The following is a 15,639-nucleotide window of genomic DNA, read 5'->3' as shown; positions in this document are numbered from 1 at the left end:
TCTGGCTAGAGTGCTCAACGTGCGTGCGGATGATCTCAGTCGACATTTTTCGGCCGATCACGAGTGGCGTCTCCATCTGGATCTGGTCCTCCACATCTTTCAGATGTGGGGTACTCCAGTGATAGCTCTGTTTGCCACTCGGGAGAACACGCACTGCCCGTCATTCTGCAGCCTCCAGTATCCGGCACAAGAAGCTTTGGGGGATACGTTTCAGCTCTCTTGGTGCAACCAGTTGCTTTACGCATTTCTCCCCATACCCTTGATTCCTCGGGTTCTGAGGAAGATTCACCAAAATTGGGCTAAGGTCATTTTAATAGCCCCGGATTGGCCAAGAAGGGTGTGGTACACGGACCTTCTCCAACTCTCGCTGTGCCCTCCGCTCTGTCTCCCTCTCAGGGCAGACCTCCTCTCGCAGTCGTAGGGGCAGGTTCTACACCCACACCTCCAGAGCCTGCACCTTCATGCCTAGAGATTGAACGGGGCAACCTGAGTTCCTGTTCTCTCCCGCCAGATGTAGTGGATGTTATTTTATCAGCCAGGTGACACTCCACTAAGACCGTTTATGCCGGCAGGTGGGCAAAATTTGTGGATTAGTGTGGAGAAAGACAAATTGATCCTTTGAAGGCCTACCGCCCCGATATTTTATTATTTGCTTTAGATTTAGCAAAGAAGGGTTGTGCAGTGGCTACAGTTAAGGGTTATTTAGCTGCTCTGTCAGCCTTTCTTTGCCTACCGGAACAGCCCTCATTGTTTAAATCACCTATTGTGATTAGGTTTCTGAAGGGTTTAGTTAATAGGTTTCCTCCCACTCCTTTTCATGTACCTCAGTGGGACCTAAATCTTGTTTTAACCTTTTTAATGGGGTCACCTTTTGAGCCCATGCTCTCTTGCCCGTTAAGGTTTCTGGTGCTTAAAACAGTTTTTCTCGTTGCTATAACCTCTGCCAGGTGGGTTAGTGAGCTTCAAGCTCTTTCTGTTGAACCCCCCTTTGCCTTGTTTATCCCGGATAAAGTGGTGTTGAAAACCAGGGCGGCTTTCCTGCCAAAAGTTGTCACTCCTTTTCATATGTGGCAGACCACTAGCCTTCCATCTTTCTACCCTCCTCCTCTCCCCTCGAAGGAGGAAGAGAGGCTCCACCGTTTGGACCCTAATAGGGTGCTTGGGTTTTATATTGAAAGGAAGAAAGACTTTCGCCTGGAGGACCAGCTGTTCGTGGGGTATATTGGACAGAGGAAGGGCTGAGCAGTTCATAAAAGAACAATCTCCAGGTGGGTCTTTCTTTGTATCAAGATTTAGTACTCGTTGGCAAGGAAAGTTCCGGCTGAGGGTATCAGAGCCCATTCCACCAGGGCTAAGTGCGCTACTTCGGCCCTGGCAAGAGGGGTTCCAGTGGTGGACATTTGCAAGGCAGCAACTTGGGCGTCCCTCCACACCTTCGCAAAGCATTATTGTTTGGACTCGGAGGTTAGGAGGGACAGCCATTTTGAACGATCTGTATTGCAGGACTTCTTGGTGTTACCAGTCAGGCTCCCACCTCGAAGTGCGGTACTGATTTGGGACTCTATTCATAAGGTGAGGAATCCACAGGTAGTTGTATCCATCAGAAGAACAAGTTACTTACCTTCGGTAACACTTTTTCTGGTGGATACAATAGCTACCTGTGGATTCCTCACCTTATTAATTCACCGATGCAAATGTTGGTCCTCCTTGACTTGCCCTCTACATCCTCTGCTCTCCGGTTCAGTGTTGTCACTTCTGTTTCCAGGCTATGCAGTTGGCTTTGCAGTGCAATAATGTCTGGTTGGACCGTTGCAATTGAGGTTTCATTGGTCTGTCTGCCAGTATGCTTTGATCTGCTCTCAGGAGATTCACCTCTAGCGCCAGCGAGTCAATGTTGCCTTCTAGGGTTGTTTTAGTATCCAATATAGCTTGTAATAGTTTGTCAAATTGAGAGGAGTGGGATTGCAGCGTTTCGCTCAGTTGCTGGAGGGATGCTGTTTGATCGACAGTTGCAGGTTTAGAAATTAGCATATCTTCTGGAGCAGTCGCTAATGGTCGCGCCTGCTTTGGCTTGACCATGGCGGTGAGTGATCGTGCTGCTGGTCACTTCTTCGCCCTCGTGCATGGGTCTTCGAAGGTTTGTTTCCTCCTCTTGCGCCGTCCACCCTTGCCTGTTTGCACTCGTGTTGCTCTGTCCAATGTTATGAGCACTAGCCCCAGTGTTGGGGTAGAGTTTTAAAGTTCTTCGATTCCAGGATGTGAGCAGTGCGTGCCCTATTGGCCTACCGGCGGTAATCTGTGCAGGTTGACCACTTCCAGTTGCCACAGGGAACCACTTTGCGTGCTTGTATTTTCATTGCATAGTGTCACCTTCCCGGGTTGTACACCAGCTCCGGCCTATTCTCACCCCAGGCCGCTCCCCAGCACCGTGTCAGCGTCAATCGTCCCTGGTCTGGTGTGACGCCCACGCAATGTACTATTGGCGGTCAGTTTGTATTTACTTGTGCCATTGGTTAATGTGTAGCCCGTGAGGCACCTCGCAGCACTACTTCGATGGCGTCTGCTCACCACATGCAAATTCGTGATGTCTCCAGCATCCCGGTCCTGGCAACCGGAGCCGTCGCGCACTGCACCCCGCTCCGGTAGGTCGCCGTCTTCGGTTCGTCTTACTGCCGCTGTCCGCCGGGCTGTACGGCTCGGCGGCTCACTCAGCGGCACGACCCCGTAACCCCAGGGCCTCCGTGGTCCCACCCGGGGTCACCGGGACAGCCGATCACAATGCTCGAGTGCCCAAGTTCGGGAGCTCTCCTCCTTCGGGGCCCAGGACGCTGCCCGCCACGCTCCTCTTCCGAAGGTCGTGCGCTCCATTAGGCCTCACAGCCTCTCACACACAGCCTAAGCCGTTTTACAATGCGTGTGCTCGCCGACCCACTGCACAATCCTTCGGGATCCACGGCGAATCCCTTCAAAGGCACCAGGAGGATGCAGGCGCAGTACTATAGAGAATTATTTAAGGGCCGAAAGTGGAGCGCACTATTGAGCATCCGCTCTGGTCGCCATCTTGGCCATGCCCTTACCTTGACATTCTTAACCTCCCACCCTTAACTTGTTACTCTTAACCACTATACCTCATCCACAACCCCTTACCCTTTGCTTTTTCTTCTACACCCTTAACCCCTTACTCTTAATACCCTACCCTTTCCTTTACTTCCATTGGCCTTTACCTGCATTCATTACTACACCTGATTACATTTTAACCTTTACCTCTTTGCACTTAGGCCCTAAACCATACTCCTTACCCGTACATTTAACCTCTTACCCTTCATTGGTTACTGTTAATCGCTTACTCTTATCCCTGCCGTTAACTCCTTACTCTTTCCATCTAGCCCTTTGCCCCTTATCTTTAACCTCTCACCCCTAACCCCTGTCCCTACTCCAACCCTTTTCTAAAATGTTATCCATATAATATTTCTTTTTATCTTTTCTTTATTTTACTTCCAATTAAATTGTCCACATTAAAATTGTAGTCCACAGGAAAATGCCCACAGAAAAATGGCATGCCAGTGAAAGGGACGCAAACAAATGTTCTATTCCCAGTGGCAACACTCTGCTCCATTGCTTTTCAAACCTCCTACTCAGCTTCATAAGGGCACCCTACACGCTGCAGAGCATTTCACCCATGGCCTGACAAAATATGACAGTTGCCTCTGTTCTGGTGGCGCTCCAATGGCTCTAGTTGCCAGCCAGAACTGCTTTGAAAAGTAGTTGCATTATTTATATAGTTGTCTCAATCAACACCCCCATCTAGCTGGCTGAAAATCTTACTATCTCTAGGGCCTGTCAGCACACCCAAAGGTAGCTCACTTTCAGATTGGCACAAAAAGGTAAAAAGTAAATAAATACGTCAACAGAACTTCTCCATCTAAGCTCCCAAGGCTTGGAACAACATCCCTGTATCCATATGGACTGGCTAAACCCTTCACCAATTTAGGAAAGAGCTAGAGACAAACCTCTCTAGAGAAGACTACATGATGCTATAATAGTCCTGTGTATCTTTGATGTTGAACCTGTACCCAGATTTGCACTATACAAAAATACTATACATTCATAGATAATTCATAAATTTCTACAGCTTGTGGTGGAGTTATGCATTTCTTTAAGAAGTCTGACATTTGGAGGGTTGTAAGTGGTGCTAATGTAACAGTTAAGGTATGTGTTTGCATCTTCTTGTGCTCTAAGGAAAGACTATTGGTTCTGAGTGTATTAGAAATTGGGTCTCTAGTCGGCAGAGGTATGTACCCTGTCCAAGCAGGGACCACAATCCTAGTCAGGGTGAGTCACAACACAACCTAAATTATCCTTTGCTTACCCTCTGGTAGCTCGGCACAGAGCAGACAGAGTTAAATTAGAAGGCAATGTGTAAAGTATTTGTCCAATAACTCATACAGTAACACAGTGAAAACCCCAACACAAAGTACTCCACACCAGTTTAGGAAAATAGATATTATTCAACAGAATAAAATAGGAGAAAAACAACAACAATCCGATATGCACAAGTCAAGATATCACTCTTTAAAGGTTTAAATGAGTCTCAATCCTTAAGAATCAGTGGATGTATCCTTTTAACACACAGTTGCTGGGATGCGTAAAAAATAATGACGTAAAGGAGGAGATGCATTGAAAAGTAAAGCAAGGTGTACATTTTTCAGTGTGGCAAAGGCAGTGCATTTTTTTTTGTTTGCATTCTGCAAGGTGACGCAGCAGTTTCCTGAGTGTGGCCTTGGTCCCTCACTGCGGTGCGGGAATATTTTGATACCCAGGGTCGATGTGTGGAAACCCCAGAATGCGTTGAGCTGAGGCAACAGACGCTATGGTGATTTTCAGCCACGGAACAGGCACTGCATTGATCTGGCAGTGCCGATTTTCCGATGTGCTGGATTTTCTCTTCTTTGGTGAAGTCTCTGATAGCCCTGAGACCTCAGAATAGGAGGTAAGCTCAATCCAAGTCCTTGGATAGCACTTGAGGAGGAAGGCAGAGTCCTTCCAGCAGAGTCAGGGGTCAGCGGGCAGCAGGGTAACAAGCAGGCCAGCAGTCCTTCCAACAAAGCAGTCCATATGAGTCATTTGGGCAACCAGGCTGACCCTTTGACAGAGTCCAGTTGTACCTCCAGAAGTGTCTGATTTGGTGGGGTCACAGATCCAGTATATGTACCCAAAAGGGCCTTTGAAGTGGAGGAAACTTCAAAGAGTGGTTTTGGAGTGCACAAGTTCACCTTTCAAACCCAGACCTGTCTGCCAGGAGTCCTGTGAGGACAGACCACTGGCCTTTGAAGTGTAAGATAGGGCCCCTCCACCCTTCCTGCCCAGAGAAACCAACCTGTAGGCAGATGAATGCAGATGCAGCTAATTGTCCTGGGTTTATGGTTGTCTGGGTAGAATGCACAAGGGGAGCTGTCAATGAGCACAGATCAGACGTGGATTGGAGACAGGCTGTAAGGCACAGATGGCAGTAAGTGCAGAAAAATGCCTAGTTGCTAAAAGTGGCATTTCTGAAATAGTAATGTAGAATCCGACTTCACCAGTAAGTAGGATTTCTCACTACCATTCCACCCATACTAAACATGACAAGCCTATTCCTCTCAGATCCGAAATTATCACTTAAAAGCGTATGAGGGAATTTGTAATGCCTACCTCTGAGAGAATCAGACATCACAGTAGTGAAAAACGACTTTGGGGATTTTTCACTACCAGGACATGTAAAACTTTCAAGTACATGTTCTACCTTGTACTTACATAGCACCCTGCCCTGTGGACTACCTAGGGCCTACCTTAGGGGTTACATGTGTGCAATAAAAGTGGAGTTTAAAGCTTGGCAAGTAGTTTTAAATACCAAGTCAAAGTGGCAGTGAAACTGTACACACAGGCCTGGCAATAGCAGTCCTGAGATATGGTTGCGGGGCTATTTATGTGGGTGGCACAGTTCAGGGCTGCAGACCCACTAGTAGCATTTAATTTACAGGCCCTGGGCTCATCTAGCGCACTTTACTAGGGACTTATAAATAATTAAATATGCCAATTGAGTATGAGACAATGGTACCATGTTTTAGGGAGAAAGAACATGTACTTTAGCACTGCTTAGCAGTGGTAAAGTACACAGAGTCCTAAAGCCAACAAAAACGAGATCAGAAAAAGAGGAAGGGGAAGGCAAAATGTCTGAGGTGACCCTTCAGAGAGTGCCATTTTCCAATAGGACTTTCATTGGTAAAGACACTGGTGAGACACCTAAACTTGCAACCTTTCTCTATTTGGGAGGCAGGTATCTGAGAGTTTTGGTTTGGAGGTAGAATGCAGGTAGGTTGCATCAGATTATATTCCACCTAGGCTACATTCAGACCAAAGAATGATTTTGATTTCGCTATGACATGCTTTGTTGGTGTTTCTCTCTCCAGGATATACAGACTGGTGTCAGCTGGGGTATGTCACGAGAATATTATAGCAAATTATTTGTCCTATGTCCTAATTATTGCTTATTATATTGAAATTAATGATTGAAATCTTCAGACAATAGGATGATATTTTTGAAGAACGAGGGACAAGGCATTCAGTCGCCCACGGCTGAATGCCTATGATGGGTCTTGTGTTTGTTTGTTTTAGTTCCTGGGTACATGTTGCCCCGGCTCCATGCTAATGTATACAAATCTCTGTCTGCTTGGTGTGCAAACTGCTGTGGGGAACACGCTGTGTCGTGGTCTCCTACAGCTGCCCGGTGAAGTAAAGTTTTAGTCTCATTCTGAATCAGTTGCAAATTACCTAAAGATAACAGCAGGTTTATGATTCATTTCTGAGTCACAGTTTCAAGCTACTGAGCGCTCCCACCATTCCCACCATGCCTTACATACATTTGCACGAAGCAAAGTGTAAGGGGTGTACAAATTCGTTTGCTCCCCTCTTTTTTTTTATTATAATTAAGATTACTACACGAAGTAGATATGGACCGGCATATATTCCTTCATTTCAGGTAGCACATGAATGAGTTTCAGATATAAGATCATGTACCCCTATAATCCATCGTAGCTAGCATCCTTTGTTATCAAATTTGATTTACTTCCCCGTGATATAGCAAGTGGCATATTACACTAGTAGAATCCTTTTATATAAAAAAGTAAAGTAGTAGCCATAATTAGTGATTTATATTTGCCTATTGGCTTTCAGACAGAAAATAAAAAACGAGTAAAAATGATGGTGCCTAAATTAATAAACGATTAATTGAAAAATGAAACTTGGGGAAGAGAGACTACATGGAAAGATAGTTTAAAAAAATGTTTTGTGGACCGTGTTATCAGCGCATGCTATAATGCTTTAGCCCTTTTAACTGCTGGTGCCTGGTGAATAATGTTTGAGCATAGGTAAAATAGGTGAAATGCTAAGCAAGCTTTGTTCTCAGTATTTCTTTTTGGTAAATATTTCTACAGTACAGCTTGGCAGGGTAAGCAGACTTCAAAAGAGTCAAGTAGAATGCGCTGCTATGCTGCACGTGGGCAAGTACTTTTTTGGTATTTCCACGTCTAAGTCTCTTTCTCCATCCTCTTTTAACCAGTTACCCCTTTCTTTGAGGCGCTGCTGCACATCATTTTTGTTTGCGCGAGTACTGCATTAATGCCAACAATGCCCAGCTGTGCTTGAGACCCCAGCTCTTTTACGTCTTTAGAGAAAAACAGATGCTTTCATGTGAGCAGCTGGTACACGTAGGCAATGAAATTACATGCCAGACAATTGCAGTTGTCACTGTTTTATTCAGACATATTCAGAAGGGCCCTCTTCAGAATTGCATGTGATCTGTAGTAAACTGCAATAAAGTACCCCTTCCAGCTGGCCTTGAAGTTAGCTGTAGTATGGTGTGGAATGGCTTGTTAAAATTCACAAAATCTGTTGCTGCTGATGTCTGATCAGCATTTTAGGCAAATGGTGAAGTTGATTTTGTGAATGTAGACTGTTAAATGAATTATCATCTGATGTTTGTGCCCAGTTATTGCACCTCCTAACAAAACGGAATGAATATTCCATTGATTACTTTCCTCTCCCTTTCTCTCTTTAGCCTCGCTTTGCATCCTGAACGAGTGTTGGTGGCAACAGGACAAGTTGGGAAAGAGCCATACATCTGTGTCTGGGACTCTTATACAGTACAAACAATATCGGTGCTGAAGGATGTGCACACTCATGGCGTGGCGTGTCTTGCGTTTGACGTAGATGGCCAGGTATGCTGATTGATTTTTTTAATATATTAAATTGAAACATGAAAACATAAGGCATGGATAAATTAATTGCCAACCTGTGTGAAGGTCGTGCCACATCAGGGGGTGGTAGTTGACATAATTTTTATTGGGGTTTTCCACATAAGGAAACATCAGCACATTACAGAAATGGCAGCCATATCAATCACATGAATGTGCAATCAGTTTGTGTATTAATTAGTTTAATACGATATCTGGACAATATAAAATTCCAGCCATTAATTTGCCCTTCTGTTGCAAAAGTTCCAGCCCCCCTCAAACAGTACAAAAAAATCTGAAACCACTCGCCCACCTCCCACCTGGTCCAGATCCGTCCAGTGCGCAGTAATGTGGCTCCAAAATGCCATGGATCATCAGTGAATATAAGCAAAACTGTAGTCAGTTAAAGGTCTGCACAAGGTTCAAGAGCTAGTGGTGTACTTCCCAGTAGGCTTACAGTCTCATTGGAACTTGTATGATGGTTACCCCAAACCCAGTGTTACAGGTTTATTAATCATCTTGGGAAGTGAACTAGCCATAGAGAAAGAATCAGACTCTTTTATACTTTCCAACATATTATATATCCCATGCTCATTCTATGTCCATGGATCCTCTCCCTCGTTTTACTTCATTCAACAGCACACTGATCTCACATTCTGCCAATCTAACAAGCTCCTTTTTCTGTTTTTCTATTCTTGGCCCTCTGGTGGCCTTCCAATTAAGTGTTATCTGGCACTGGTAGGATCAGAGTCAGATCAATGAATCTGGTCATGACTGTACACCTGGCTGGGTGCAGGCACAATCCCAGCAAATACATTATCAATTAATGAAATATTCAGATGGGTAACTTTGTTTATCCAGTATTGGATCTTTCATAGATTCACATGCTTGAATCATTCCCTGTTGTCGACGTGGGAGTCCCATGGTACCTTAGAAAAGCAGTATGCAACAAACACCATAGCTTCCTGAAATCGGGGTCTACTGCCGTTATAGTCTATGTCCTTTTTAAAAAAAGGGCTAAATTTGAGCTTTGACCAATAAGGCTCCAACACCCTTTTCAACACTCCCAAGAGAGGCTCCTGTCTTCAGATTTTCACTGCATGTCGAGTGTGAAGTGAGTCTTCCTGAGCCTCTGCTCAGTTTTTTTTCTACTTCAAGCAAGGTATTGTATTTTCATCTATATTTACCATGTCTGATTCTAAAGGCCTCTTTCGTTCCTGCAAGACCGGTGGGAAAAATAGTTCATGTGGATGATCCACATAAGAACCTTATTTATTGTCTGTACCCTGACCATAAGGCAAAAGACTGCAAAATTTGTTGCACTTTTTCTACCAACATTCTAAAGGATCGAGAAGGCAGATTATGGCTGCAAAAGACTAAAGCCCCAAAACATCTTCAGGAGCAGATAGTCACTCTTCACCAAAGTCACATAACAGAGCCACATCTCTAGAGGGCACTTCTGAGGAGAGCAGAAAATCCCTCAAAACTCATCACCAAGCAAGGGTATTCAAGAAAAAGTAGAATTAAAAATATTTCTCCTAAGAGACAATTTTATCTATTCCTGCTACTCTGTCAAAACCACGAAAAGACATGCTTCAGACTACCTACTCAGACTCATCAACGACAAAGAAATAAATCTCCTTTGAAGATCCCATTGACGAGAACATCACAGTCGACAGGAATATTGTCGAGAGTCACCACCATCTCGTCAGTGAGGTTGTCTACGGCTCTGACAACAACTGCCTTTGATGTTCCCGCCCTGTCATTGAAGGTTATGGAGACGAAGGGCACAGCTATTTCCCACATCGATTGCTACATCAACATCTCCATTAGCAAAGACCTCGTCAACGATGGCGGCATCAATGACAGCTCCACCGCCGGCTCACATGTCACCGACAACAACATCGTTGACTACACCGTCGACAAAGACAAAAATAGTTAAAACATTTGTGAAGCCTGGACTTTTATATTCCACCAGTATATCTCCTCTCATTCCAAGCCATCTTTTAGACTTGGAAGATTCGGATGATGAGTGCCCATTTGGACCAGACCACAGCCCCTCGGGCTCCATGTAAAATATCAGAAAGAGGATGAGGAATATTATGAGGGTGACCAAAACCAGGATTTAAAGGATTACTATCTCCACAGAACCAACTGAAGTATCATTTTAAATATTATCCTTAGTCCTAACACAACCATGATGACGTTTTCATGCCTCTCCTTGGTTCAGGACATTCAGGCTATGTTTTCGGATAATAGACAACGTTTTCCTACACAGTTAGAGGCACCACCATCAACACCGCCACAAAGGTCCCTTCTCTGCTAACCATCCCTCCACCAGCTACCCCTAGAATGACACATCTGACACATATAGTTCCACCACCTAGGGATCACCCTTCAACTTCAGCAGAAAATGACTGAGAGGAAGGCGAGATTCGAAGACACCCAACACAACTGAATGATTGAGCCGACTATGTCATTTCCACCCTATCTCCACTACAACATAGCCTGTTGACTTTCCATTAGTGGATATTGGAGGGTTTCATAGCATTGTGTAAAGGGCAGAAGAAAGATTTCACTTTTCTATAGCAGTTGACTGTTTCTTATACAATTTAAAAGACCAGGCAGGGAAATCAGTCCAATCAATACCTGGTACTGACCACATTTAGCAGGAGGGTATAAAAATAATGAGAAAACCTGCTAAGGTGGCAGCGGACTTACCCCGCATTTATATGAAATACTGAGCGATGGATGATTCCCTGGCATGCCCAACTGGACATCCTAGGTCAGATTCCATTGTCTCCCAAGCGGGATAGCGAAGATCTAAAAACCAGTGCCGCCGGATAGAGACGGATAGGCAAAGGGTTTACCCTTATGTTAGCCATCACAGTCAGAGCCTCCAACTCTTTAGCTAGTCTAGCACACTATGACAAGCAGATGTGGTCCGACATCAAGGATATGCTATACCTAATTCCGGAAGATCAAATGCAGGAGGCAAGAAACATTTTCCAGGAAGGTGAACGCGCCTCTTCAGAAATTGACACCGCCATGGATATCGCCTCCACAGGTTTCAGGCAACTGGCAGGTGCAGCTGTCCTGAGACACCAGGGGTGGCTCAAAGCCACATCATTTCGACCTGAAGTTCAGTCAATGATACTTGATATGGTTTATGATGGGGACACAGTCTTTAGCAAGCACATAGACAAGGCACTTCCTGCCATTAAAACAGGTACAGATACTGCTAAGTCCCTTGGAATCTTACAATATAGAAGATTGCCCTTTCGAGGAGCAAGAGGTAGAGATGTCCCCACCTACAGAGGCACATACCAGTGCTCACAGCATATCAACCCTATCAGCCTCAGTACAGACAAGCACAAGGTTACCGCCAATCAATCACAGCTGGTTTCTCTAAGCAAGGAGCTTGCCGGAGAGCGTCAGGTCAGGCCACAGACACAGGTCGCAAACAATGACCAAACCCAGGTGCCAGCTACACCACCCTATTCTAACCCAGTGGTGCAGTGCGAACATTTCCAACCATCTCGACCATTGGAAAAACATCACTTCAGCCCAATGGGTGTTGGACCTAGTCACTTATAGTCATACTGTGGAGTTCACGGAGAAACTACCAAAGATTCCACCAAGGGGTTCGCACTCCCCTCGTCTTCATTGATGCTTCCCAAGGGAGAGATAGAAAAAGTTCCAGTGTAACAGAAAGGAAAATGATTCAAGTCCTTTTTTTCTCATATACAAGAAATCAGCGGAATGGAGTCCTATACTAGATATCAAGCAAATAAACAAATTTCTCCACAAACAATCTTTCAGGTTGATTACTCTCTCAGACATACTGAACTTATTGAACAGCAGAGACTACATGACATCTCTAGACCTGGAGGATGCATATTTTCATATTCCCATTCATCCCAAACATTGCAAATATCTCTGATTCATGGTATCTGTACCCATTATCAATTCCAACTTTTCCCTTTTGGACTCAAGTCAGCTTCACGCATCTTCACCAAGTGCTTGGCTCCAGTAGCAGCCCCTCTCCGAAAACAAGGTCATCAGGAATTCCTGTACCTGGACTACAGACTGCTAAAATCTTCAACTCCACAGCAAGCGCTTCAAGCCATGAAAGCCTACCTCACACTTTTTCGCAAACTGGGTCTCACAGTCAACAAATGAAAATCCTCAGCTACCCCTACTCAGACAATAGCATTTCTAGGAGCTGTTCTAGACACACTCCAAAACAAAGCCTACCTTTCGCAAGATTGATAACAGCCGCAGCCAACAAAATATCAAGAAAAAAGTATGTTTCAGGGAGATTGTTCAAATCGTATCTAAGCCTGATCTCTTATGCAATTGACCTGGTTTCATTTGCGCATTTCAGGACAAGAGGAACCACAAACTCAATGGAATCAATCGCAAGGCACCTTTGAAGACCTGATCTCCATCAGGCCAAGAACGATTGAGGTGTTAGAACTGTGGTCCCACCATCCTTATCTTTACCAAGGCCGTAAGTATCTGCCATTGTTTACCAGTTTCATCATTATGATGGGTGGGTCAATGGACAGCTGCCACCTCCAAGACCTCCAAACCCAAGGGAAATGGATGAAAGATCAACAGCTTGGAACTCAAAGCCATTTTCCTCACACTACAAGCCTTTCTCCCAAGGATAGAAAGACCTTCGATGCTGGTCTGGACAGACAACACGACCAGCATGAATTATATCAACAAGCAAGGAGACACGAAATCTCGAACACTCTCGCAGGAAGCCCAGGATTTGTGGCACTGGTTAACAAATCACATCATCTCCTTGAAAGCTGAATACATCTAAGGAGTACACCACACTCTAGTGGACTAACTCGGCAGGGCCAAAGACGATTGTCACGAATGGGAGCTAGACCAAACCTGTCTAGACAAGATATTTGCACTATGGGGACATTGGATCTCTTCGCAACAAGCAGGAATGCCAAATGCCAGTTCAGCGCCAATCGATGCCCCCTTCCAGGGTCGTGGGGGAATGCCCTTTCGATGCGATGGTCTGGGATTTATGCATATGCTTTTCCTCCCTTCCGGCTAATTCCCAAAGCCCTCGCCAAGATGAAGGTGGAGAACTGTTGCCTAATCCTCACTGCTCCCAAGTGGTCCAGACAGTTCTGATAGACGGAACTCCTTCTCATGTCGGAAGCCACACCAAAATGGCTTCCATCTCTTTGAATGCTTCTATCAATGGATGAGGGCCAGATATTACATCCAGAACCAGTGTTGCTATGTTTACATGCATGGCTCCTGAATGCTATGAATTCAGACATCTGAAACTCACTTGAGAGTGCAACGATATACTCTCTAAAGCTAAAGCGGACAGCACAAGCAAAGTTTACAGTTGCAATGGCAACAATTCTGTTCCTGGTGCTAGCAAAATGACTTACACCTGTTGGAAGCGTCTCCAGAAAGATATTGCTATATCTGCTATCACATTTTTGGCATTTGCTCCAAAACCTTTAGCCTGTCTGTGTCAGAAGTCACCCTTTCAATGTCCACTGTTTGTTTATCTTGCAGCACTGTCAAGTCGGGAAAGGATACCAGTTCGGAGTGCCCTATATAATACTGTTATTGGTTTGAGTGCCTTTAGTGGTGCAGATAAAATGACGCCATGATGTCTGGGTGGTTCATTTTGTCTGGTCCCCCAGTTTGTTTTGACTTTTGCTACGATCGCTGTATACAAATAGAATTGACTAGCTGGTAGCTCGGAATCGGACTACGGTTCTTCATACATTAGCAATTTCCCTGCCCTGAACAGGTCCCCAATTCGTTCAATGCCAAAGGCCTCCCATTCTGCAGGCTCTCTCCAATTCCCTTTGTGTGGCTGCACTAACAGGTGTCATAATGGTATATGAGGGGAGTAGGGAGATAGCATCTGAGTTTTTTGTAAGCAGCGCAGCCAGCAGTGTTTAGCAACTGCCAGTGTTTGCTGGCCCTCGGGCTTAATGTTTTTTAGAATTCAACAGCAGTTGGAGTAGTCCCTGAAATCCTGTAAGAGATACATTGCCTATCACCTGTTAGTTTTCCTAGCAGATACCCATTTGTTGAGCCATTGCATCTGGGCCACTAAATAATATGTCTCAGAATCTGGGTCCGCTAAATCAACTTCTGTAATGGGGTACTGAAGTTTGAATAAATGCAATCCAACAAAGGCAGCCCTGTCCAAAAAGAGCCCAGGCATAACAATGTTATTTAAAAACAGTGGTTCTTATGAAATAATATGTGAGTATTCAGTGAAAATCAGGCACAATCACATTAGTCCCACAGCAGTAGAAAGATCATCAGGAAAGGCAGCTTCAATTAAAAATAAATGAAGTAAAAATTGTGATCAAATTCCAAACCAATATATTTGCACAAGGTTCATATATAATTGTGAGTGTCCCAAAAGATGTGGAACCTGCAAATTATAAAAGAAATACACATCAACACATTACAGCAAACAAAAAGGAAGGTTTCCGAAATATGGTCAAAATGACCCAAGTTAATAAATATCCATGCACATGAGCCAATTAGATTCAAAGGGTCACAATATTAGGTTTGTTAAGGCCCGTTGATGACTTTGCAACCCTCTAACTGATATGGGATCTCATCAGGACTAAACAAATAAAAGGGACACCTAAAATAAAACACAAAAATGTACTAATCAACACATAGAATAAAAAGGAAATATCCATTCCGGGATCTTTGCATACACTTTTCCCCCTTCCCATTAATCCCCAGGCTTCTCAAGAAGATGAAATCTGAGGGTTGCAAGCTCATACTCCTAGCACCCAAGTGGCCCAGACAGTATTGTACATGGAACTCTTTCTCCTGTCGGTGGCCAATCCCTTACGACTTCCCAGCTAGCACAACCTTCTAACGAAGAGTCAAGGTCAGATATTTCATTCAGCTCCAGCATATCTCCAATTGCACGCATGACTCCTTAATTCCATGAATTCCAGGGCATGAACATTGATGAAGAATGCAAAGTAATTTTGTCCAGAGCACAAGCTGACAGTACAAACAAGACTTACAGGATCAAATGGAAGAGGTTTTGTATCTGGTGCCATCAAAACAATTTGCATCAATTAAAGGTCTTGCCAGAGCAAATTATATCATACCTACTTGCCCTATCAAAAACTGGGCTCAGACATGCATCATTTAAGGTCCATCTGGCTGCTACATCATCTTACAGACGCTCTGCGATGCACCCTCCCCTGGTTCATTCAAGCTTATAAAACAGTTTATGAAGGGTCTGTTTTGCACTTTCCCTCCTGTACAACCACCTCCGCCTCAATGGCATTTAAACAGTGTCCTTTCACAATTAATGAAAGCCCCGTTCGAGCCT

At 44.5% G+C, this 15,639-nt stretch overlaps 1 protein-coding gene across 1 annotated transcript in view; it reads left to right on the top strand.

Moving 5' to 3' along the window:
- Positions 1–15,639, top strand: part of EML5 (EMAP like 5) — a 1,994,219-nt gene that overhangs the window by 294,141 nt on the left and 1,684,439 nt on the right. The window contains exon 2 of the mRNA XM_069208148.1: positions 8,096–8,255. Coding sequence (XP_069064249.1) covers positions 8,096–8,255 — 160 coding nt within the window. The remainder of the gene's footprint in view (positions 1–8,095; positions 8,256–15,639) is intronic.

Source organism: Pleurodeles waltl, chromosome 9, assembly GCF_031143425.1.
Source record: "Pleurodeles waltl isolate 20211129_DDA chromosome 9, aPleWal1.hap1.20221129, whole genome shotgun sequence".
NCBI classification, from domain to species: Eukaryota; Metazoa; Chordata; class Amphibia; order Caudata; family Salamandridae; genus Pleurodeles; species Pleurodeles waltl.
Note: the sequence above shows the minus strand (reverse complement) of the source record. Positions and strands in the feature narration are given on the sequence as shown.